Source organism: Gopherus evgoodei, chromosome 9 (assembly GCF_007399415.2).
Source record: "Gopherus evgoodei ecotype Sinaloan lineage chromosome 9, rGopEvg1_v1.p, whole genome shotgun sequence".
NCBI lineage: Eukaryota > Metazoa > Chordata > Testudines > Testudinidae > Gopherus > Gopherus evgoodei.
This window is the reverse complement of record NC_044330.1, coordinates 96,894,776-96,918,734: the sequence shown is the minus strand read 5'-3', so window position 1 is coordinate 96,918,734 and position 23,959 is coordinate 96,894,776. Positions and strand designations below refer to the sequence as shown.

Below are 23,959 nucleotides of genomic sequence, written 5' to 3'. Positions count from 1 at the left end.
CCCACGAAAGCTCATACTCCAAAACGTCTGTTAGTCTATAAGGTGCCACAGGATTCTTTGCTGCTTCTGGAAATGTCAAGGTGCAGAGAGGCTTTTTGTCTGAGGTTTGCAGGGGGTTCTCCAGATGTTAGAGTTTTTCTGGCTCCCCGAGAGTCTTTTGTGTGACCATTTTGTCAAATTACTTAAGTTATTTTCTATCTCATGTCCATCCTCCCAGAAGCTGCAAACAAGTGTACATTTACATTTGTGTACACTGTTCTTTATAAAACCTAAAAATGAGCCATTAGAGTTGAAAATAAATGCAGATGCACTAGAATTAAAAAGAAAATAACTATATGTTCACACACATCTATTTAGCTTTCTGTCTCTGATTTCATTCTAAACTATGCCAATTTTAAAGCACTGTGTTGTAAAAGCAAAGCAATAAAACAGAGTATAAGGCAAAGACCTCTCCATCCCTCCCACCTACCCACCCATAAGTTTGCTATATTGCTTGGGAAAACATAACTATAATATACCGTCTTTTAATACAGTCAAATCTATTTTATGTTCTGCTACAGCATGAATCACTGAAATATCTTACGTGCTAAAGTAATAATGACTGTCACACATACTAGTGTTCATCTTCAAAGGTGCTCTATGCAGAAGCCGAATAAAAGCCAGATGATAGTTCAGTGATGGTCACAAATGCATTTTATTGCATACTTAAGTATAACGTTGATATGTATATTTAGGGCTTATACAATATAGAGACAGACAGATTGTGGGACACCCATCCTGATCAACCACCTGCAGGCATCCCAGTGATGCTGTTACTGCGCAGGTACTCGGGGCCAGAAGAGGAGACTGGTGACGGAGGTGAAAAATGTCACTAGTAGTAAGGATGCCAGCCAACCCCAGAATGCTGAAATCACTGGCTGAGCAACAGAAGCGTCCTGCCTTTCAGTTCAGACAACCTTCGCAGGCTGCTAAAGGAGGAGGATTGTGGAATTAAAGGGAGTGGGACATTCTTGATGTACTGCATGCAGGTTTGAAGTAAAGTCAAAGCCCAGGTATAATTTTTCAATAAGGGTGAAGGAAAATGTAGCCAATACGTGTGATCAGATAGGAAAGGAGAACTGCGTACGGCTGCCCAGGAACGAGACTCACCGACTTTGTAGTGCACGCAGCCTTCCAGGTCTCCCACAGACACCCAGCCTTGCCGCTTCTCCACCTCTGGATCGTTGCGCAAAATCTTGTTTCTCAGCCAGGATAAATAATACACCCTCAGCTTATTCTTTTTGCCTGCCATGCACAGATCAGAAAAAGAGGCAACCCATTTTACTTCAGAGCAGTACAAATCTCTTGTATTCAGCCTCTGGGATTATGATGACCCAGAGTACCAAGAGATTTGTATCGTTTCATGTGAGACATGAGGCCAGCAGTGCAGAAGAGGAGACCCCACGTGGTGCCGATGTCTGCCACGGAACTGACACAGCGATTGCATTGTGGCCCTTGCACACCCGTATTTATTTTTTTCTCTTTTCCTAATCTTCATATTTCACACAAAGCTTTTTCCTTCCACCTACAGAATGGCTGCCCCTAGACCCAGGCCTGATGCGAGAGTAGAACATCTGACATCTGTCACACCACTCTGAAGGGACGGTTACAGACATAGTCTGGAAAAGCCATTCTGGATGGGGGAGTTACATCAGTTCCAATTCATTGTCAGCCTTCATTGTAGGCATCTATTTTCTTTGGAGGATGTGAGGCAGTGCCCACCCCACACAAGCCCTGGAGAGGTTGAAGGGCTGGCTAGGCAGGCCAATTAACTGCCTAGGCTGCACCTGAAGAAGGAGACAGGCAGCAGACCACTCACTGGAAATGGGCAGGAACAGAAGGAGGCTGTATAAAGCCCAGAAGCTGAGAGCAGCAAGGGGCTGGAAGGAAACAGTCTACAGTCACTGCCTGGGAGGAGGGAGGTTGGACTGGCAAACCCAGAAAGAGGAGGAAGCCAGATGAGGAGGACGAAGCCCAGGGAAACAGCAGCAAGGGGTAGGACCATACAGAGCTTGGTTGCTTGCCAGAGGAACCCTGGCCTAGAACCCAGTGTAGAGGGTGGGTCTGGGTTCCCCTGCAGCCTCTGGGAAGTGGCGCAGGGCATTGGCGACACCAAGCAGCTAGCTGGTCCGGAAGGACTTTGATTTCCCTGGAAAGGGAGGAACTTAGTGGGAGGGCCAAGCCACGAACAGGAAGCTGCAGCTCCGGGCGTAAGAGGGGCCTCAGGGTAAAAGAGATGACAGGTAGCGCCTGGCAAGGGCTAATCCCCAGAACCACCAGGAGGAGGTGCCACCACCAGTGAGTGAACCCTATGACCGGGGCGAGGGGGTTATTTCATGATTCCTTATCTCAAGAAGTCTTTTTAATTTTGTTTTTAGACCTACATAAGGCAAATAGCAATCTAGGGCCAAGAGAGAGGCTCAAAAGGGAGGTTGCATCACGTGGAAAGTCGGAACGAGCGAATCTGGGCTTCAGCTATGCCAAATGCACTTTGTCCAACCTGTATATAAATAGCAGCCATTCCAATCTACCCGTCCAGGACCAGATCCTGTGAGGTGCTGAGCATCCTCAGCTGCCATGGCAGCCAATGGGAGCTGAGGACTTCAGACCTCACATGATATGTTTGCCCTCTTGCCAGCCATACATTGATGTGATGTACAATGTTTTGGATGGAAATCTGCTTAGAGCGATGCTCACGTTATATAAACAATTAACCGAACACAGACTGCCTTAGCAGCAATGAAATGATGGGAACCAGTCAGTTTCAAACATTCAGCACATTTTTATATCTCACAAACCATTTTACACATTAAGCATGTAATGGCATATCCCAGATCATAGCCGAATCTGGAAGGAGGATGCAAATATCAGCGATCCGAAGAATGCTTTCCTATTAGCAAAAATAATTGTCCTCCTTTGTCCTACAAGAGGGAAGTCGATAACCTAATTCATAACCTAATTCTTCTTTATAATTTATAAAGTGGGTCAGATACTTTTAAACACTGAACAAACCTGATATGGTGATTAGCACATTGAGTCCTTCCAGAACATCCATTTGCTGGAATCGTCTCCTTGTGATTAGCGAGTAAACCCTTCCTTGTCCACTTCGGTCCAGCAGCCATAACCCATTCTCCGTCCCCACCAGTAAATTTACTCCTGTTAGTACATAAAAACCACTCTAAATTGTCTACTGAGTCATAGCACATTTCAGCATTCATTGCTTATCTATAACTGATTCTGCTTTGGACTTCCTTCTCTTAACTGCCTCGGATATATTATCTGGCACTATGCAGACGACCTTGTGAAAAGTGAATTACAGAATTCTCACTATTTCACAATGCAATAAAACCCCAATCCAGCTAAGTACTTAAGTACACATGTAACTTTAAGCATGAGTAGTCCCCCTGAAGTCAACATGGATTTAAACTGCTTTGTGATCCCAAAAGCAGTCTGTGAATATCACAAAACTGCAACTCCACTAATGCTCCTGCATTATGCAGGAGGTCAGACTAGATAATATAATGGTGCCTTCTGACCTTAAAATCTATGAACCACCTCCCACCTCAAATTCAATGAGGGATAACAGTCCCAAGCACGGGGCACACTAGAAAAGGAACAAGTGATGCTAGGAAGTGGATTGTTCAGGAGTGAAAATTTCTATGTTTCATAAAGACGCTTTTGAATGCCAAATTAATGGAGTGAATCCATCTGAAATCTAATTATTCCCAACAAAGTGAAGGCTCCAATGGGCTGCTGACATGAACTGACACCCACTGGATGGGGATTCAGTTTGGCTGGCGTGGTTGGTAGGGTTCCTAATCAGCATGTTGTAGTAGAAATAAAATGGCATAAGGAATCACACTGCACAAAACCATCATTTCTACTGGCAAAGCTCCGATGAGGACCTGGTGTTGTTCAACCTCAACATACATGTAATTACAGACTTTGCTACGCTGTTCTGTTCTTAATTTAAAATCTTGGCCTCCTTTAAACATGCATTAAACAAAAGTGAAGCTGTATACTGGAAATCCGCATTTCCTTTGGATAGCGTTTCCCCTATTTCATTCATTTATTTTGCTTTTCATGCGAGACTCAAGCTGACTGGAGGTAAATATTGTGTCAGCTCCACAGAGCTCATCTTCTTTCTTCTCCTAAAACAGACGGACGATGAAAACCATTACAGAGCAAAGGCACCAGGAAATGCAGGCCCCATCCACATCTGGGCTAAAGTGGAGCTGCTCCCCTGGAGTCAATAAATCTGTGCTGATTTATACCCATGGGATTCTCTCTGTAAGTGCCTAATCCTGCAAGGTGCTGAGTAGCACTTGAGAAATTTGTGGGAGTCGAGGGAGTTCAGCCTCCGATAGAATTGATGTCTCAATCTGTTTTAGCTTGTAGAGAAGATACCCATAGAAAGACTATGGCAGAGGTTCTCAAACTGGTCCGCCGACCACTGGTGGTCCGTGAGCTCCCTTCAGGTGGTCCGTGGATAGTTCCCTCTAAGGTGTGCACCTGGGCGGCCACGCACATAAGAATGAAGGGCCACCCACCTAATTAGTGGAGCCGCGCAGGCGTGGCTCCACTAATTATGTGCCTGGACCCTGGAGAAGACGTACATGTAAGGTGAGGTGGTGGCCTTGGGGGGAATAGGGGTAGGTGGGAGGGGGCCGTGGGATGAGAAGAAGGGGTGGGGGGAATTTAGGATGTGCAGGGCTGCAGTGGCCAGAGAAAGAAGCCTGTGGCTGCTGTGGCAGGGGAGAGACCCCCTCCTGCCTACCCCCAGCTTGGGGGTTGCGGTGGGAGAGAGAGGGAGAGACACCCCTCCTTCCCAGCTCCAGCTCGGGGGCTGCCATGGAGGGGGAGAGAGGGAGAGACACCCCTCCTTCCCAGCTCCAGCTCGGGGGCTGCCGAGGAGGGGGAGAGAGGGAGCGATCCCCCCCGTTCCCAGCCCCACTTTCCAGAACCTGAGGGATTATTTGGCAAAGCTTGGCATGATCAATTCAGCACTTCATTCAGCTAAGGAAGATTCATAAAATATTGTGTGGCTTACTGGGTGGGAAACCTTCTGGCAAAGCTTTAAAAACACAGGTGCTGATGCTCTGGAAGCACATGATGAGCTCTTGGCTCTTTCAGTGAGAAAGATTTTAATTTAGTGCCTTCACCAAAATGTCCTCCTACCCTGTTGCACAGAATGTTTTGTAATGGAGATTTATCTGGCTGTCACCTTCCACTCTAAGGTGGCTTCATTTGAGTGCTGTTATAGGTAAATAACTCATAGAATATTGGGGTTGGAAGGGACCTCAGGGAATCATCTAGTCCAATCCCCTGCTCAAAGCAGGACCAGTCCCCAGACAGATTTTTGCCCCAGATCCCTAAATGGCTCCCTCAAGGATTGAACTCACAACCCTGGGTTTAGTAAGCCAATGCTCAAAACACTGAGCTATCCCCCCCACTTTGGGATAAGAGGTGCAATACAAATGCAAAATCTCAGTGTCGCCTACATTGTCAGAAACATGCTGTCTCTCTGTTTTCTAACTAGACAGGTGCCCCTTCATTTCTAAGCTTACCCCACAGAGCAGCACACAGGATCTCTGAATTAAATTTCTTCTTGTATTTGCGAATTTCTGGACTGTCACTCTGTGGTCGGATATTTGTCGGGTTGACATTGACAACAGAGCCTTTCCTTGCATTCCCTCTCCTAATAGGCTCTGCTTTGGGGCTAGATGCTGGAAGAAAAGACACAGGGAGTCATGAAAGATGTCTCACACCTTTGGCACACCTCACACATGACTTGTTTATTGAAATTTGAAAGCAACTCCAGAGAGATGCATGTTTCAACACCCAGGGAATAATTTCTGCAAAACTTAACGTGGCATGAGGTAGAACCATATGTCTGCACAGTTTCAGATGTATTCATGAATATGCATTGGGCTAACACAAGAACAGAGTAATGCACACTTCATCAGGAACCTGGGCAGAAACAGTGCAATGAAATCCAACACTATTAACATGGATTTAGAGCAGAGGTGGGCAAACTACAGCCTGGGGGCCACATCCGGCCCTTCAGACATTTTAATCTGGCCCTTAAGCTCCTGCTGGGGAGTGGGGTCCAGGGCTTACCCTGCTCCACAGATGCTGTGGTTCCACACGGCTCCCGAAAGCAGAGGCATGTCCCCGCTCCAGCTCCTTTGCGTAGAGGTAGCCAGGGGGCTCTGCACATTGCCCCCACCCCAAGTGCTGCCCCCACAGATCCCCTTGGCCGGGAGCTGCAGCCAACGGGAGCTGCAAGGGCAGCACCTGTGGATGGGGCAGAACGCAGAGCTGCCTGGCCGTACCTCTGCGTAGGAGCCAGAGGGGGACATGCCGCCCAAAGCCTGCATCCCTGAGCCCCTCCTGCACCCCAACCCCCAGCCCTGATCCCCCTCCCACCCTCTGAACCCCTCGATCCCAGCCCAGAGCACCCTCCTGCACCCCCAACCTCTCATCCCCAGCCCCACCCTACAGCTCGCATCCCCAGCTGAAGCCCCCACCTTCCCCACACACCCTACCCTGGAGCCCTCTCCTGCACCCTGAACTCCTTATTTCTGGCCCCATCCCAGCATCCACACCCCCAGCTGGAGCCCTCACCCCCTCCTGCACCCCAACCCCAATTTTGTGATCATTCATGGACCATCATACAATTTCCATACCCAGATGTGGCCCTCGGGCCAAAAAGTTTGCCCACCCCTGATTTAGAGTTTCAAAAAGTCACCAGAAAATTCCAATCTTAATTTCTAAGAATTAAGCCTGGTGCTTTTTGCAAAAGAGCCAGGCGTGATGCATTTTACGATAGGAGCAAGCATACTCACGAGAGCTACACATAGGTCCTGCTGGACTGCTGGGAGGTGAGATTTGTAGTAGTCTAGGATCTATGAACGAAGTAAAGGATGTGGTAGATGATGAACTACCCTTTGAGGGCGTACTTTCAGCACTTGATATCTACAGTGAAAAATAAGGTCGGTTTTCACTTCAGAAGTTGATAGCAGGGAACAGATATTGCATATCACTGTTGGTAACCAGAAAGCTCTCTGAGGTTTATATGAAACTGTACTTGACATAATTAGATCTGAACAACAATTCTGAAGTGTGAGTTTGTGGTACAAATTGAACTACAATGCGGGAAGCCTGAGCAAAGAGTCATGACAAGACACAGTATAGAAGTGAACTAATCGGTCCCTAGGGAAAGAGAGAGAGAAACAGACACCTCACTTTTAGATCACTCCCTGCTGTCTGATTTGAAGTAGGACATTATTCAAACCTCTCTGCAGACAGGAGGATGCTGGTGCAGCAACCCAGGCCTGTTTTAAAGACCTGTCTCTTGAGAGAGTTATTACTTATTTGCACCGTTAATGTTATCCCTCACCTGGAAGTGCTGGTGATGTTCCTTTGATGTTGCTGATTTGCACCACTGGCACAGCAGAGAGAGGCTGGGTAGAAAAGGTAGCACCCTAGGACAGTGCTGAAGGCAGCAATCTAAGAGCATTAGTACCATGGGAAAAGAGAAGATGTATACTAATGGAGCGCAGGGGATATATGCTAATGTTTGTGTAGGGGGAAAAGGAGGGAGTAAAGAATAAGGGGAAAGTAGAGGAGGAATGGATGGAGAAACAGAAGAGGAGTTAGGGAGCGGGTTAGGGCACCCAAGACTTTCTACTGGCCCCTGGTTCAAGCCTCTTTGAAAAGGAAGGGGACCAAAGATCTCTTCTCCTGACGAGACTTGATCCATGGGATTAAAAGTCCTTCACCCTTTGGCCCCTATGCCAGGGAAAAGGAAGGACTGGAGGGAAGTGCTACTGCAATGAAGCTAATGAACACAGTTTGAAGCTGTACTTTATTACTTACAGATTTGTTCTGAGGTCCTTGGCTATTTTGGGTAACTTTTTGCTGGTTTGCCGAGGAGTCCGAAATTTGGCTTTGCTGTAGGAGATCTGGCAGGAGATAGTTCTGGTTGTGTATGCTCCACAGTCCTTCCTGGGTGCTACAACTTTGTTTCCCCGCAATATGATTCTGCACATGAAAACAGACTGGGAAGTTAAATTCACCACAATATACTTTTGTTTCGCTGTGTAACCCTGGCTAGGTAGGAAAGAAAGTGATGGTGGGGCATTGTGAGGGGAGGCACAGTACTATACGTGGTACATAAGCTGAAGAAAATCAGCTTATGGCACAAATGTCAACCCAACAAAAATAAGAAACTAAAAATGACAGTGCACGGATATGCTGATATATGACAAGCATTTAAACAGCATCAATAATGCACTTTATTTACAAAATAGCTAATTAATAAATCTTCGTATCCCCAAGTGGTAGGTAAGGAGGTACTGTCATCCAGGTAAAAAAAACAAGGCACAGAAACAAAATGTAGTAGGGCAGAGGGTTCTGGGTACAATGGCCAAGTTTCAGGGAAAATGACTAAACAAGGGTCATTGAGACACTGATATATGTTCTAGATGGTGAGTGGAGTGCAGAAGGATCTGTCTACTATGGACGATGAAGGGAAAGGATGATATCTGAGGACCATCGGTGCTGGGATGTAGGAAACAATGGGATGCTAAGTGTTACATTAGAAATTTCCTATTGAATTATACTAAAGCAAAAAAAACCAAAACGAAACACTGGCTGAATCAGAAGCTGCATCTGTGTGATTTGCTGGCTGATAAACAACCTAGTGAAGTAAACTAAGTCTTTGTGAATGCTGGCCCATATATCTGAAGACAAGCAGTGAATTCTAAATTGAAGTTGCTTGTCTTTTAAAAGCCAAATAACGAATTGGAAATTAAAGGGATGCTGTGAAGCATTTTTTATTCTACTTTTTTTTTTTTAAACTTGCCATTGGGCTAATGTCCTGGGGTGTATTAACAGGAGTTTTGTATATAAGACATGGGAGGTAATTGTCTCATTCTATGTGGCAATGGGGAGGCCTCAGTGGGAGTACTGTGCCCATTTCTGGGCACCACACTTTAGAAAAGATGTGGACAAACTGGAGAGAGTCCAGAGGAGAGCAACAAAAACGACAAAAGCTTTGGAAAACCTGACCTGACCTAAGGAAAAATTAAAAAAACACCCCTGAGCATGTTTAATCTTGAAAAAAAGATGACTGACAGGGGCATCTGATAATAGTCTTCAAATATGTTAAGGGCTATTATAAAGAGGATGGTGATCAAGTGTTCTCCGTGGCCACTGATGGTAGCACAAGAAGGCTTAATCTGCAGCAAGGGAGATTTAGGTTAGATATTAGGAAAAACTTTCTAACTATAAAAGTATGTAAGCTCTGAAAGAAATTTTTAAGAACAGGTTGGACAAACACCTGTGAGGGAAAGTCTAGGTTTACTTTGCCCTGTCTCAGGGGGCTGGACGTGGTGACATCTCGAGGTCCCTTCCTGCTCTACATTTCTATGATTTGTAATCCCATCTCTGATGCATGACCCTAGGGCTTTGTCTACACTACCACTTTTGTCAGTAAAACTTTTGTCCATGAAGGGTGTGAGAAAACCACCCTCCTGCCCAACGTAAGTTTTACCGATGAAAGGGCTGGTGTGGACAGCATTATGTCGGCAAGAGAGGCTCTCCTGCTGACACAGCTAATGCTGCTCATTGGGGGTGGTTTAATTATGCCGGCAGGAGAGCTCTCTCTTGCTCACAAAGAGCGGCTACATGGGAGACCCTACAGCGGCATAGCTGTGTCGCTGTAAGATCCGCAGTGTAGACATAGCCTAAGAGTTCTTTCCTACAGACTTGCTGCTTTTTCTATTGCGGAAGCAACATTTGATTCCTTCCTAAGAGAGGAAGGACGCTATTGTGACTGAGGCTCAGAAGCCAGGGCTGGGGTCTGGGAACCTAAGCACTATTGCTGGCTCTGTCACAGTTTGCCTGTATGACCATGGGCAGTCGCTCAATCTCTCTGTGACTTATCTTCACCATCCTTGAAATGAGAATAAATTCATTAATGTTTGTCAGTGCTTCAAGGTCCGTGGATAATAGGTGCTCCGCAAGAGCAAAGTCTTATTATTATTACTCCAGCTTGGTGTTTTCAGGGCACCAATGGAGAGAATGGTTCTATTTTGTTTGCTTTCTTTTTTCGTGTACCAGGAATATCATCTGCTCTGGGAACACAGTTTGCTAGTTAATGCAGGTGGGGCTGAGACAGCAGATGAAGTGAGAGAGCACAACATATGTGTTTTGTGGGGGTCCTTTATGACTTCTTAAATTCCTAGGAATGAAGGTATTTTTCACGGTAATGATTGAAAAAGTGAGAGGATATTTCTCCCTAAATTATAAACATTATAAAGAGGGTCAAAAATCTGGACCCTAATTCTGTACTATGATGACTGATAGTATTGTGTTACGTAGGTCCTTTAACAAATCTGTTGATTCAAGAAACTATTCTACTCAGTAAGGGTATGTCTACATCTAAAATTTTGCAGCGCTGGTTGTTACAGCTGTATTAGTACAGCTGTATAGGGCCAGCGCTGCAGAGTGGCTACACTTACAGCAACCAGCGCTGCAAGTGGTGTTAGATGTGGCCACACTGCAGCGCTGTTGGGCGGCTTCAAGGGGGGTTCAGGGAACGCGAGAGCAAACCAGGGAAGGAGACCAGCTTCGCCGCGGTTTGCTCTCGCGTTCCCCGAACCCCCCTGCAAACCGCAGGGAAGGAGACCTGCTTGCACGGAGGTTCGGAGAACGCGAGAGCAAACCGGGGAAGGAGACCAGCTTCGCCGCGGTTTGCTCTCGCATTCCCCGAACCCCCCTGCAAACCGCAGGGAAGGAGACCTGCTTGCACGGAGGTTCGGGGAACGCGAGAGCAAACCGGGGAAGGAGACCAGCTTCGCCGCGGTTTGCTCTCGCATTCCCCGAACCCCCCTGCAAACCGCAGGGAAGGAGACCTGCTTGCACGGAGGTTCGGGGAACGCGAGAGCAAACCGGGGAAGGAGACCAGCTTCGCCGCGGTTTGCTCTCGCGTTCCCTGAACCCCCCTGCAAACCGCAGGGAAGGAGACCTGCTTGCACGGAGGTTCGGGGAACGCGAGAGCAAACCGGGGAAGGAGACCAGCTTCGCCGCGGTTTGCTCTCGCGTTCCCCGAACCACGCTGCAAACTGCAGGGAAGGAGACCTGCTTGCACAGGGGTTCGGGGAACGCGAGAGCAAACCGGGGAAGGAGACCAGCTTCGCCGTGGTTTGCTCTCGCGTTCCCCGAACCACTCTGCAAACCGCAGGGAAGGAGACCTGCTTGTTCGGGGAACGCGAGAGCAAACCAGGGAAGGAGACCAGCTTCGCCGCGGTTTGCTCTCGCGTTCCCCGAACCACTCTGCAAACCGCAGGGAAGGAGACCTGCTTGTTCGGGGAACGCGAGAGCAAACCAGGGAAGGAGACCAGCTTCGCCGCGGTTTGCTCTCGCGTTCCCCGAACCACCCTGCAAACCACAGGGAAGGACACCTGCTTGCTTGGGGTTCGGGGAACACGAGAGCAAACCGGGGAAGGAGACCAGCTTGATTACCAGAGGCTTCCTCAGGTATGCTGGGATACCTGCTTATTCCACGGAGGTCAAGAAAAGTGCTGGTAAGTGTCTACACTTGATTACCAGCGCTGGATCACCAGCGCTGGATCCTCTACACCCGAGACAAAACGGGAGTACGGCCAGCGCTGCAAACAGGGAGTTGCAGCGCTGGTGATGCCCTGCAGATGTGTACACCTCCTAAGTTGCAGCGCTGTAACCCCCTCACCAGCGCTGCAACTTTGTGATGTAGACAAGCCCTTAGAAAGAAAGACAAATAAGGAGGCACAATTTTGTAAGAATAAGCGGATTTATAGGAGACTCAAAACCTGAAATGGCTTAAAAATTGTTTAAAGGTTTGTAGCTGTAATTTGAAATTGCAGATCAAAACTTGACATGAAAATGACTGGATGCTGTTCAGAAGAAATGGAAATGATGTTTATCATGTACATTAGCAATGATAGGCAATTTGACTCCCCGCACCTTCCCTCCATCCCCACCTTCAAATGGCCAAATTACCTTCTGTTCTATTACGATGCTTTGGGGTTTCAGTTCAATTCCATCTGGAACTCTTGTCCTTGAGAAATCTGCCATTCCATTACTTAGCAGTTGCCTGGTAACAAACTCCAATTAATGAGCAGACCAAAGCCAGGTGAAAACAAAACACACACATTCTAAAATAAACTAACGTCGCTGAATTAATAGTAGCTAGTACACTTGGATATTTTTGCATGGGAGCAAGTTGATTAGCTTGCATACAAATCTACATAGACTTTATGCTGAAACTGGTACTAAGGACGACTTGCAACAGGATACTCCTCTACCACCCAAATACCAAGTGATTACTTTATACTTTCCCCAGTGACTCCAATATAATTTTTTCAGATACCACTTCAGTTAGGCAACTGATATTTGGTCCATGGAGTAGTCACTTCAGACAGGCTTGACTATGTACTTTGCCCCCTCCCCTGCCCATCAAAGAAAGTCTCTCCCACACTAATGAATTTTTGTCCAAAGGCTGCAATTATTATTAAATAAATAGGAAACAACAATAAAGAAACAAATGTGGAAAATGTGCATTTGTACAGCAAAGCTGGCCATGGCCAACCATCCCCATCATATGCTACCCTTTCATTCAATTGCAGTTTACTGACCTAAAAGCCAGAGAGAGGGCCCCTAGCAGTTATGAAACCTTCCATCCTGGCTAGGCCTAGATGCAAGGCCTGGATGACAAGCCTTAAACCTGTGCTCCATACACAGCCGTCACTGAGCCTATCCCTGCAAGTCTCTACTAGTGGATGTTAATGTTCCATGGCAACAGTTAACTCTAAATACCAAATAATAATCTGGGAATTTATAACCACCTCCGTCCCCTCAATTTTGGCCCAGGAAGAACCACGTGAGGCCCTGAAGAGTAGCAGCAATGCTAATTACAAAAAGGTATGCAAATGCTGTCTGAGTTTGTCCCAACGGAAAAGAAAATGGCAATATATAAGAAAAAATATGCATAACATGTCCATGTTTTAAACCTATAAGCCACCCAACTCCTCCCTCAGCACATTCGTAGGGTGCGAAATAATTGCTACGGCTGCAGGAACTGGCCCCACACCTTCCCCAGAAGCAGCCTACAGAAGGAAAGGTTAGTGCCACCCTCCATGCCAATCAGATGTCCCTTTATGGCCTCCGGGGCAGCCAATCACATGGCCAGACTCAAAGTTAGCCTGGGATTGGATGAGAAGGGCAAGGTGCCCTGGGTATCTTCTTCAGGTGACCCTCAGCAACAATTTCCCAGCCATCATTGTGCTGTAAGGAAAGGGAGGAGTGTGGGGTGGAGATGATAACAATGATGACACTCTGCTCTAACCAGAGTCAAGCTGTGCAATTGTTCTTAATACAATGGGAATGGAAGAGCACAAAGTGCATAGGGTTCCTCCTATCGAGTGCACACAGAATCCATGAGCCTGATCTGGCTTCCCTTGAAACACATGGGAGCTTTCATTGTCTTCGGTGCTGGCACAGCATAGTGGAGTTTCAAGCATTGTACAAAAGTCCATAAACTATTGTCATTAACACTTTATACATGAGGAAACTGAAGCATAGAAAGGCGTGAGTGACATGCTCAAGGTCACATAGTGAGTTAGTGGCAGGCATAGCAACAGATCCCAAATCTCCTGATTCCTGGACTTCTGCTCACTCCTGACAAATGAAGGTACGTTCTGAGGGCCAGATCCTCAGCAAGATAGTTGACAGTTGTCGAATTTACATCACTGGAGGATTGAACTTGTATTTGTATATTTTATGCAACTGTCTCTCATTTTTATGCTTCATTGAGGTTTATTTTTATTTTCTGCTCCCTTCCCCTCAATTTTCTATTCATTGATTCTGGAGCCTGGTGTGAAAAACTCTATTGCGCTAGTGGGGCTGTATCACAATTGGTCGGAGTTGTTGTATGTAAGCAAAGGCAGTAACAGTGGAGCCAGTGCAGTGCAAGAGACTATTGTTTTCAGAGGAACAGAGCATGACGAAGGGCAATGATTTGCTTCTGCAGAAGGGATTAAATTAAACAATTGTAAATCTAATAACATTGGAAAGAAGCATGACCTGACAGAGGAGGGATCGCTGAACTACTCTTATGAGGAAGGTGAGTGGGACTTGCCCTGAAGGAAAACTGAAATCCACTTTTATTAACAGTTACCAAAAAGAGCCATACAAATCCAGGGGTCGGCAAGTATGAATTGTGCGTGTAAATTCAGAGCTGAGATGTGAAACTGATCTATGAAAATGAGCCACACGAAATCCTCTGATTTAGGAGAAACTGGAGTTATTTGAACACTGTGAAGTCTCCCAGGAGATGTATTCTCACAGGAGTGGTATTAATATGCATAAATGCAGTACACATGCACATACGCTGTACAGGCATATAGATAGTTTAACACATGCAGACCACATGCATGAAAGTCCTTTATTAAAAGAACAGGGGGAAATTCTGACTTATCTGGCACATAAGCAGAGCAGCAAATAGCACGCAAACCATTTCTGCTGAACAGCCCATGGTGAAAGACAGCTGCCCCGTCCTGGTTCCCCTGAAAACTTTTTTCCCATATGTAGGGTGACCCGCCCTCCTACCACCCCCCATCAGTACTTGCAGCTCCTGCTGCTGGCCAGATCCCTGCTCGCAAACGGCCCGCCACTCACCGGCAGTGAGTGGGGAGGAGGGAGGTCCAGCGGCTGACGATGTGGGTGGGTGTGCAAGGCCAGTGGCTGAGCGAAGCTGCAGTGTGTGGGGCCAGGTCGCTCGTCCTGCTGGTCCATCAACCCAGCCCCTGCTGCGTGCTGGCTCTTGGCCAGCAGGGCCCCACCCCCCATCCCGTTTCTGGCCGGCGCTGGATGCGCGCTGCGAGCTGTGGTGGCTGGTGAGTGTGGGCAGGTGCCAGGCGGCAGCCGGTTATGTGTCACCACTGCTGCCCACCAATCTGTACTTTACGTGCTCCCTCTCTCACTGTCCTCTCCCTGCTTTGCCCCTTCTTCCTCCACGAGCCCCCCTGTTCCTCCACACACACATCCCCCTCCGGCGGGGCACGTCCCACTCCCAGTGTTGTGTGGAGAACCAGCCCCTGGTCCGATTGCTCAGCTCACCAACAGTCTGGCCGGCTCCTTCCTTCCCCCACTGCCTCTGGCTGGGCTGGTGCCGTGGGAAAGCCCAAGACCCTCCAGCCCAGGCACTGGCCAGGAGATGCCCTGGGTGTGCCAAAGCCCCACACAGCGCTGGCCTGGGAAGGCTCTCTGCTCCTCAGCTCAGCTCTGGAGTGAAGGGGGGGGAGCCATTTTTAGCCTGTTCGAACCCTGACCCTGCATCCTCTTCACCTGCCCGCCCACCACCCTGGGCCCTGCCCGCAGGGAGTGCGGGGCTGCTCCCCCCTAGGCACCCTCCCCCTGTAGTCAGGTTCCCTGGGCCCTGGTGCACAAATGCCTCCTTAGGGCTTAACCCCTTCCTGCCTGCGCTGTAGCTGGAGGCGGCTGCATTATGTCGGGGGCCAGCAGTAGCCTGGAGGTGTTAGCTGCATTTTAACAAATTAGTAACAAAAGAAAAAAGCTAACCTGGTGTGAATCATATCATCTTCATCGCTGCTGAGCAGCTCATCACTGGATGATGAATATTCCGCTACTGTGACACCGTCTTTCCCTTTGGCGAAGAAGGCTGGACTCTGAATAAAGAAAACCCGATTGCATTTTCCCATTTGAGAATCCACTGCAAAACCACAGGAGCACGCAGCCATCTTATTCCATTTTTAGTTTATAAATAGTTACTGCAACTTTTAACTAAAACTTTTTATTAGGCAGATAACACTTCTGCACCACCCAACACTGGAGGTAGGTAGTACACAAAGAATAAAGAGCTAAATCAAAATGACTGAATTACTCTAGTAATGGCGTGTGTTTAATTTTAACCAAGCTGTTAATTTTAGGCTCAAACATCTAACCACAATTTAGCAGGGTGAATGTTCACTAGTAGCATAAGCACCTTTCATCCAATCTTGGCTCTTTAAAAATGTTACTTTTGGATTTTGGGGCCAAGGTTGGTTTGAGGCGAAGGGCTCCAGTTGGGGCTAAATTATGGCATTTACCCACTGGCCAAAGTAGGCAGCTGGGCCAAGGCTCTTTGAAGCACAATCTCTCCCCAAACAGCCTGGGGGAATGTGCATATAAAGTGAAAGTGAGAGGTTTGTTTTTCCTGTGCATGATATTTAAGGGATGAGCTTTAATATCTGGGTAGAAGATGCTTGTATGGAGAGGTATTATGTACAGGAAAAACAAACCTCTCACTTTCACTTTATATGCACATTCCCCCAGGCTGTTTGGGGAGAGATTGTGCTTCAAAGAGCCTTGGCCCAGCTGCCTGCTTGGGCCAGTGGGTAAATGCCATAATTTATCCCCAAACTGGAGCCCTTCGCCTCTACTGAATCTGCTGAAGTGGACACTTCGTGCTAATTGTGATGGTGGCTTTGATCATTTGCATACAAGTCTACTGGGAAATGGAGCGAGACTATCATTTATCTGCCAACAATACTTCTATAGCACCTATTACTGCAGTACCTGAGCAGCACACAATCTCTAATGTAGGGATTAATCGTAAGGATGGGAAGCTGAGACACAGAGACTGTGACACTTGCCCAAGGTCACACAAGGATGCAAACCCGGTTCTCTGATGTCCCAGGCTTTTGCCCTAAGCACTGGACCATTCTTCCTCTCCTCCAAACCCGTCTTACCCAGACCACCGAACAGCTCGCTGACGTTAAGAACTCTGGGCTGTTACAGTTTTGCTCTAGATTTGACCCTGTCCCTGGCTCTGCATTCCTCCAAGCCATCTAGGGCCTTCCCTGCAACTTCTAAAATACCAAACATTCCATGTATGATCTCTTGCTCAGGGCATGTTAGCTCCAGTTAACTGAAGCGATGGACAAACACCTAAATTTACAAGGCTGAACTAATTAAAAAAAGCAAGAAACAGAGGTCACACTTCATATTAAAGGGACATTTACACACAGCTCCTGAAGGGTTAATACATTATTAAGTGTGTTACAGCTATGACTGGTAGGTGATCAGAAGGTTGTAAGGACAGCAGTAGATTGTGCTACAGTGAGTCATACGCTCTGCCTATGAGCAGCCTGTTGACTTGTTGGACTCTATAACAACTGGTTAACCATTACTTAAAAGGTCAATTTAACATTGATACTGTTTATATATGTACCCTTATTAGAAAGTGTGACCAAAACCAAAACAGTGTTGGCAGTAAAAGAACCTACTGAAAACTGGGCAGAGTGAGGAGCATTTTCAGACTTCTGACACTGCTGCGGGTGGTTCTGGGACAGCGGGCTCTCTGCCTTGGACGATCCTTGATTCCCCAAAAGGAGAGTTGTAGAGAGAAGCATTAAACACGTGGCACATACAACACATACACCGGACAATCCCTCAGTATGTGGATAGGCCTCCTCTGCTCGCATGGAAAGGGAAGCCTTCCTTTGATTGTTCAGGGTGAGCCCCTCCCACAACCCTGCATGGCTATGGAAGTCCCAAACACAGCTAATATTGATGCATTTCTGCTGCTTAGGTTAGGCTGGCAGAGTGGAAGCCAACTGGCTTGCACAAGCACTGTGTACTGTGGAGAAGCAGCAGCTCTGTGAACAAGAAGAGTAGGGAAAGTGGCCATGCTAGGGTTGAGGCCAACAGGTCGGCGTAACCCTCTTAAACATCAGTGATTGCTCAGCGCATTCCACAGCAGTGGGTGCCACCCAGCTGTGCTCCACTGATTGCAGGACAAAACAGAGGATGGAAACCCTGAGCCCCAAACCCCACGGGCACTTTTTCCCGAGCACTTCAAATTATGGTTGAGCAGAAACAGCACAGAGGGCCCAATCCTGTAAACTAGCACCGGGTAAGTATTCCTTATTCATGTGAACAGTCCCACTAATGTCAAAGGCTCTGCTTCCATGAGTAAGGGGGAGTCAAGCCCCACATTTTTTTTAAGAGTATCTTATGACATTTTGCCACTGCCCAAAATTCAGAGCTCTCATTTCTCTCAGAATCAGTCCCCTGTGCAAGCCAAGGTATGTTCACACTGAAAGCGCAGGTGCAACTGTCGCATGGGTAGGCATATCTGTGCTAGATTGCCCCTCAATAGCATGGGTAAGCTTAGCAGTGTGGTGGCACAGGCTTCCGCATGGGCTAGCATCCAAACTACAAGCCTGCTAGGGAGGCTGGGTACGCCTCAGGCACCTAGCCTGCCCTGAAGCCTGTGCCGCCACACCTTCCATCCAAGCTCGATTAAAGCTGGCGTGGGTACGCCTCCCTGTGCTCCAATCACACCTTCACTTGCGGGGTAGACATAGCCATAGAAGTCAGAGTTAGGGTGTGTAAAATTGCACTGCTCCCTCTGCTAAAAGCAGAGGAGAATTCCCCCTCCTTGGCTGGTGCAGGAAGAGCCCTCCTTTCGAAAGTCACTGTTCAGGTCTTGCTTTTCTTTATTCTTTGGCACTAATAAGCCATGTCAGCACTTCTCCTGGCACAGAGTGCTGGCTTAGCAGCGCTGTCTAACACATTGTGTGTGGGGGGGGGGGTAGAGGGGAGGAGTAGCCAAGGCTCCGCCCTTTCCCCACCCATGCCCAGCTATTTCCCAAGCAGTTACATAAGAAGGGCAGAATTGTCCAGGATCGCGGCATATCATTCTCCACATATGGTCTAATGATGCAATTGGCCCATGAAAGGAAGTACGTGGGCACCTTATTACCCCTTAATCCTCTGCACTGGCATGCAAGGCAGCTCACAACCTAACTCGTTGCTTAGTAACTTACTACATGACCTGTCCCATTGCTATCAGCGGGACTACTTACAGAGCAAGGCATTGCTCAGTGACAGCAAGGATGGCTGAATCTGGCCCATACAGATTAGGATTTAATAATCCAGGCAGTTATTTGTGTATTTACATAATTTTATTACAATCACTATATGGATTTAAGCTTTTTCTAAATCTGTTTTGATTCAGAACTCATTACTAGTCACTGAGTGTTTAAAGCGACGAGGCAGCTATATTAATTTAAATGTCTTTATAGCCCCTTAACATCTAATTCGCTGTTCCTCTGGATTTGAGAAAATAAAACTTTTTCCTGAATACCACATATCTAGCTGTCATTCAATTACACTTAAGAACCCAAGGAGACAGTTTAAACCACTGGGGAGCTTTTCTATTCTTTGCATGGCCGGTGAGTTTTTCATTTCCCCTTACCAGAGTAGCATAGGCGTTACATGTCAGACAGAGACGGTACAGCGGAGTTGGGTTGCTGCATGATTGCTTATTGCTAAACGATTACTTAAACGTAAAATGACATAAAAGCAAAAGAAAAACAAGGTTGAAGCATTTGAAAGCGTGGTTTGGATTTTTCCTGAAGCAAAGTTTCCTACATCTTATGACTCTTTAAACCAAAGTTTGCGTGAATGTGTGACTGCAATAAATATGCAATTCGGCCTTCCTTTGTCAAGTGTTTGTAAATGAACACGAACATCACTTTAAAAATATTTTTTTCTTTAAATTCCATATTATTATGAAATGTATTTCTAAGACCATGGTATCAGCCGTAAAACCGATGGAAACACCACCAATTTCCCACTGCCTTAGTAGCCATTTACACAGTGCAAAGTGGGTATCAAACGCTACCATTTTGCAGAGAGCTACACAGCAGTGGTCAGCTAGGCTTAATATATGTAACCAGTACATATATTATAAGAATTATAATATCCTGGGACCAACACGCCTACAACACTACATGAAATTATAACACATTTAGGTGTAACTAGAGAGGAATACGGCATCTTCTTCCCCTTCAGTGCTGCTGCTGATGCTTCAAGCCATGTATTTAAGAGGAATCCAAGTTTGTACTGTCACGCATTTGCACGAACTAGCATACCCCAAGTGAGCTGTGCAGGTCTTCATTCACAAATAGTGATTCAAAGCTTAGAACCCTCCACACATTTTGGTTACTCTACATGTGGTTGTCTCCAGCTAATAATTTGCTTTCGGCCCTCTTTAAAAGTTTCACTATAGTTTTCAATAAATTATAATCTACCAAAGGAATGTTTCTTAAGATGCTGAATGGGGAATCTCATGTCTTCCCTAGCCAAAACAATAATGGAGTGCAGAAATGTTAATGCATAACAGCTGCTAAACTGAATCATCTCATTAGCTCGCAATCAAATAAAGTAGAAAAGGTCACGAAGAAAAACTCCGGTGAGTTACCCTTAGTACAGCGTTAGGCCAATGTACCCATAACACCAGATCCACCGACTTTCAATAGTACTAGTGAATAAAAAGACATTGATTTTGTTTTTCATCTCCTAAGTGAGACAGTTTATGACATTTTCCATCTGGGAACATGCTCACAGTCAGTTTTGCACTCAAAAAAGGAACTGTTTCTATTTTAACTCCGTGCTTGCAACACCGACCATACAATCCAGAAAGAATCCAGATCATGTAACTAAAAGTCATGCAGTGAATAAAAATATACATTTGTATGCAAGATTTTGACATCTTGGACTCAACATGTACCAGATTTCAAGGCATAGGAACGTTACACATTTTGATTGAAAAATCATTGACCTAAGAATCACCTGAGGTTGATCTTTTGCTGAGATGAGATCCCATCTCCCATTGCCTGCTGCCAGGAGAGCTGCTGCTGCTGCTGCTGCTTAGTTTCAAAGCATGTCCCCCCGGGGATGACTGCTGCACGTTACTAAACACAGAGACAAAAATCATATCAGAATATTTTGCATTTCTGTTCCTGGGCCTCAGAGCACGTACAGACGTTACTGAATCAGCCTCAAAACACTCCCCGGAAGGTAGGTAGGTATTATTACCTCCATTTGCAAAGAGAGAACTGAATACACAGGAAGATAAAGGGACTTGCCTAAGGTCAAAATGAAGACTGTGGAATTCCTGACTCCAAACACTGTGATTTAACTACTAGCCCATGTCTCCGTTTTGCACTGCAGCCTATAATTCTTAAAGAGAGCACATGTAGTAATGAAGCTATTGGCAGAAACACCACAAGGCACAGCTAAATTGCATATATGCAGAGTCAGAGACACAAACAAGGAGCATCAGTGCCAAAACCTACCAACCTCTACCCCCTGCCCACAGTGCGACGCATATAGGTCTAGAAGAGGGCCTCATCCTCCCTGATTGAACTAACCTCGTTATCTCCAGACTGATTCTGGCCTGCATATTTATACCTGCCTTTGGAAATTTCCATTACATGTGTCTGACGAAGTGGGTATTCACCCACGAAAGCTTATGCTCCAATACATGTATTAGTCTATAAGGTGCCACAGGACTCTTTGTTGCTTTTTACACATAGGTCTGATTCTCCATTAACCTGCTCCTATGCAGTCATTTACACCAGTGGGTGTTAGCAAAGCTGCATTGAAGGGTTTTAGACCCACTTTTGCGCTGGTGTGAATGATGGCACCATATGCAGGGCAATAGAGAGTCAGGCCCACTGAGTATTCATTGTGCTCAAACTACTGGATCAAATGAGAGTACTCACAGCATTCAGCATCATGCCCTGCATACAAATTTGCAGAATCAGGCCCTTATGTATTATTAGTGCAGTTAGGGACTGATAATATGATGATATTAAAATTATGCTGACGCAAAAAGAGAAGCAGAACCACAAGCAGGTTTTATCTGCATTCACAATCACACATGTAAACTGTTAAGAGAAATGTGAGCAAGTTTAGAAGCTTCTTTAAGGTTCAAGGTCAGAAAATTTGGCTGGGTACTTTGTGGGCAAGTTGGCTCAAATGAGGGAATAACTGTAACTGCCATTAAATGAAGTATGAACCCATATTGACAGTGGAGTTCCTGAAGTTATGGCTTTGATTTTAACGAGTTGGCTTCAGTTTTCCTGTTGATAATAAATCAACATTAGTTTAAGCACAAAACACAGAGGAGCTTACCTTGAAGGACATTTCTGATGACCAAGATGATCCCTGCTGTAAAATTTAGAGGTTGTTCTTTCTGGAACCTTAAAGATTTAACCAAATGTTTCAGTTCACTACTCTGATCTCATATACTCAGTTAATAATCCCAATGTATACCCTGCATAAATGCTCTAGTGGGACATTCTGGGAATAGGTCTTATTACTGGAAACTACATTATGGTTGGGTCAGTTTTTGTAATGAATGGGGAAAATACAGTTCTGGTCACATAAATGTTGTTCCTGTCCAGGGGCAACCAGCCAACAGGGCGAATAACCTTAAATTGCTACAAAAAACACACCCACCCAGGGGCAGTAGAACATATATATATGCAAATACCCAGCACTTGTACATAGGGGTTTTGGCTAAAAAAGGAACAAAAAATCCTTTTAATTATGGGAACTAATAATCTAGCTCTTCAGTGTAACTAGATTCTTCAAAGCCGGGGTGGGAGGCTGAGGGGGCAGGGAGGAAAGAAACCTAAATAGTTGGTCTTGCTAAGTGTCTATACATATATTACATGTACTGACACACAGCACTCACTCAGACCAGATATTATAATATTTACCCAAATCCATGTTTTTACATTATCCTTTCCAGATTAGCAAGATCTCTTCAGCCCCATAATCAATTTTGAACTTCTGGGCGATTTTACTAATATCCTATCAGTCTATTCTAACCCAGTAAAAAGAAGGCAGTGACAGAATTACAGGGTGAAATCCGAGCTTCACTGAAGTCAATGGGAGTTTTGCCAAGATTTTACACACATCCCCTTCATCAGTGTGTTGGGTTTAATCCGCAATAGCCAATCCAAGCAACTATAAATTAACTGTAGATTAAGAAACGGATAGTGAGATGGGGGGGAAAAACCCAGCAGGAGTCAGATCTGCATCAAGAGGAGAATTAATCTGTCATGTGACCATCAGTGTGGTATCAAGGCAGTGTGGTATCAAGTGTGGTATCAAGGTGTGTAAATTCTGGGCATGTGTATGGGGGTAAAGGGCCTTATTCAATATTTAATGAAGCAAGTCAGTGGAACGAATCCCACTGACTTCAGGGGAGCTGAATTAGGCACTATTAATAATGTCCAACTGGAACATACACCCCTTCAGTTTCCAGTACCTTTGGAGGCTGCTCTTCATTTTGACAAACGCTCCAGAATACATCATCCTGTCCTGGGCTCATTGGTGTTATCACCATGTCTGACAGTGAACTGCTGTGGTATACGTCTCTACTGGTCCGGAGGTTTTCACTCTTCAAACAAATGAACACTATGTCAAACACTATCCCCCAGCCAGTAGAATCATACAAACACGACCACCACCACACTATTGGTCTAGCCAGGTATTTGGCAAAGCAGAAATATTGCATTAAATAAGGACCATTAGCACATGAATACAGTCTTATTTATCTTCACCATTGTAAAGGAAGTTTTTTTTTTCAGGATGTGGTGCACCAAGATTTCATGATAATGGGTACCATAAAATATATTGCCAGTAAAAAATTTTTATATTTCACATTCATCCTCAAAAAAACAAAACAAAACAAAAACATAAAAGCTAATATTTATTTAGTAGTACATGGCCAACTGCTTAACTGGATGGTGTAAAACATATGGTGCAAATTAAACAGATTTTGAAATGAATAGTTCATGCAAGACTTAATTTCAAGTATGCATGTTGCATATAAAGCAATCAAATACTATTTTCAGAGTTAAGTATTGCAAATGTGTTTCCCAAAACGTAACTAACAGTTTCTTTCCCCAAGAGCTGTACAAATTAAAGACGAGACCAAGGCATGAATCAGATTTGGAACAAAAATTTCACCAAAGCTCAGGGAGAATCAAATCAAAAAAGCAGGTTG

The 23,959-nt window shown here is 45.8% G+C and overlaps 1 protein-coding gene across 1 annotated transcript in view; it reads right to left on the bottom strand.

Moving 5' to 3' along the window:
• Positions 1-23,959, bottom strand: part of NRK (Nik related kinase) — a 133,005-nt gene that overhangs the window by 22,533 nt on the left and 86,513 nt on the right. The window contains exons 16-26 of the mRNA XM_030576051.1: positions 23,219-23,350; positions 22,075-22,142; positions 20,728-20,849; positions 17,373-17,461; positions 15,667-15,773; positions 12,088-12,181; positions 7,921-8,085; positions 6,888-7,017; positions 5,607-5,765; positions 3,052-3,195; positions 1,150-1,284 (exon numbers count right to left, since the gene is read on the bottom strand). Of these exons, the coding sequence (XP_030431911.1) occupies positions 1,150-1,284; positions 3,052-3,195; positions 5,607-5,765; positions 6,888-7,017; positions 7,921-8,085; positions 12,088-12,181; positions 15,667-15,773; positions 17,373-17,461; positions 20,728-20,849; positions 22,075-22,142; positions 23,219-23,350 (1,345 nt within the window). The remainder of the gene's footprint in view (positions 1-1,149; positions 1,285-3,051; positions 3,196-5,606; positions 5,766-6,887; positions 7,018-7,920; positions 8,086-12,087; positions 12,182-15,666; positions 15,774-17,372; positions 17,462-20,727; positions 20,850-22,074; positions 22,143-23,218; positions 23,351-23,959) is intronic.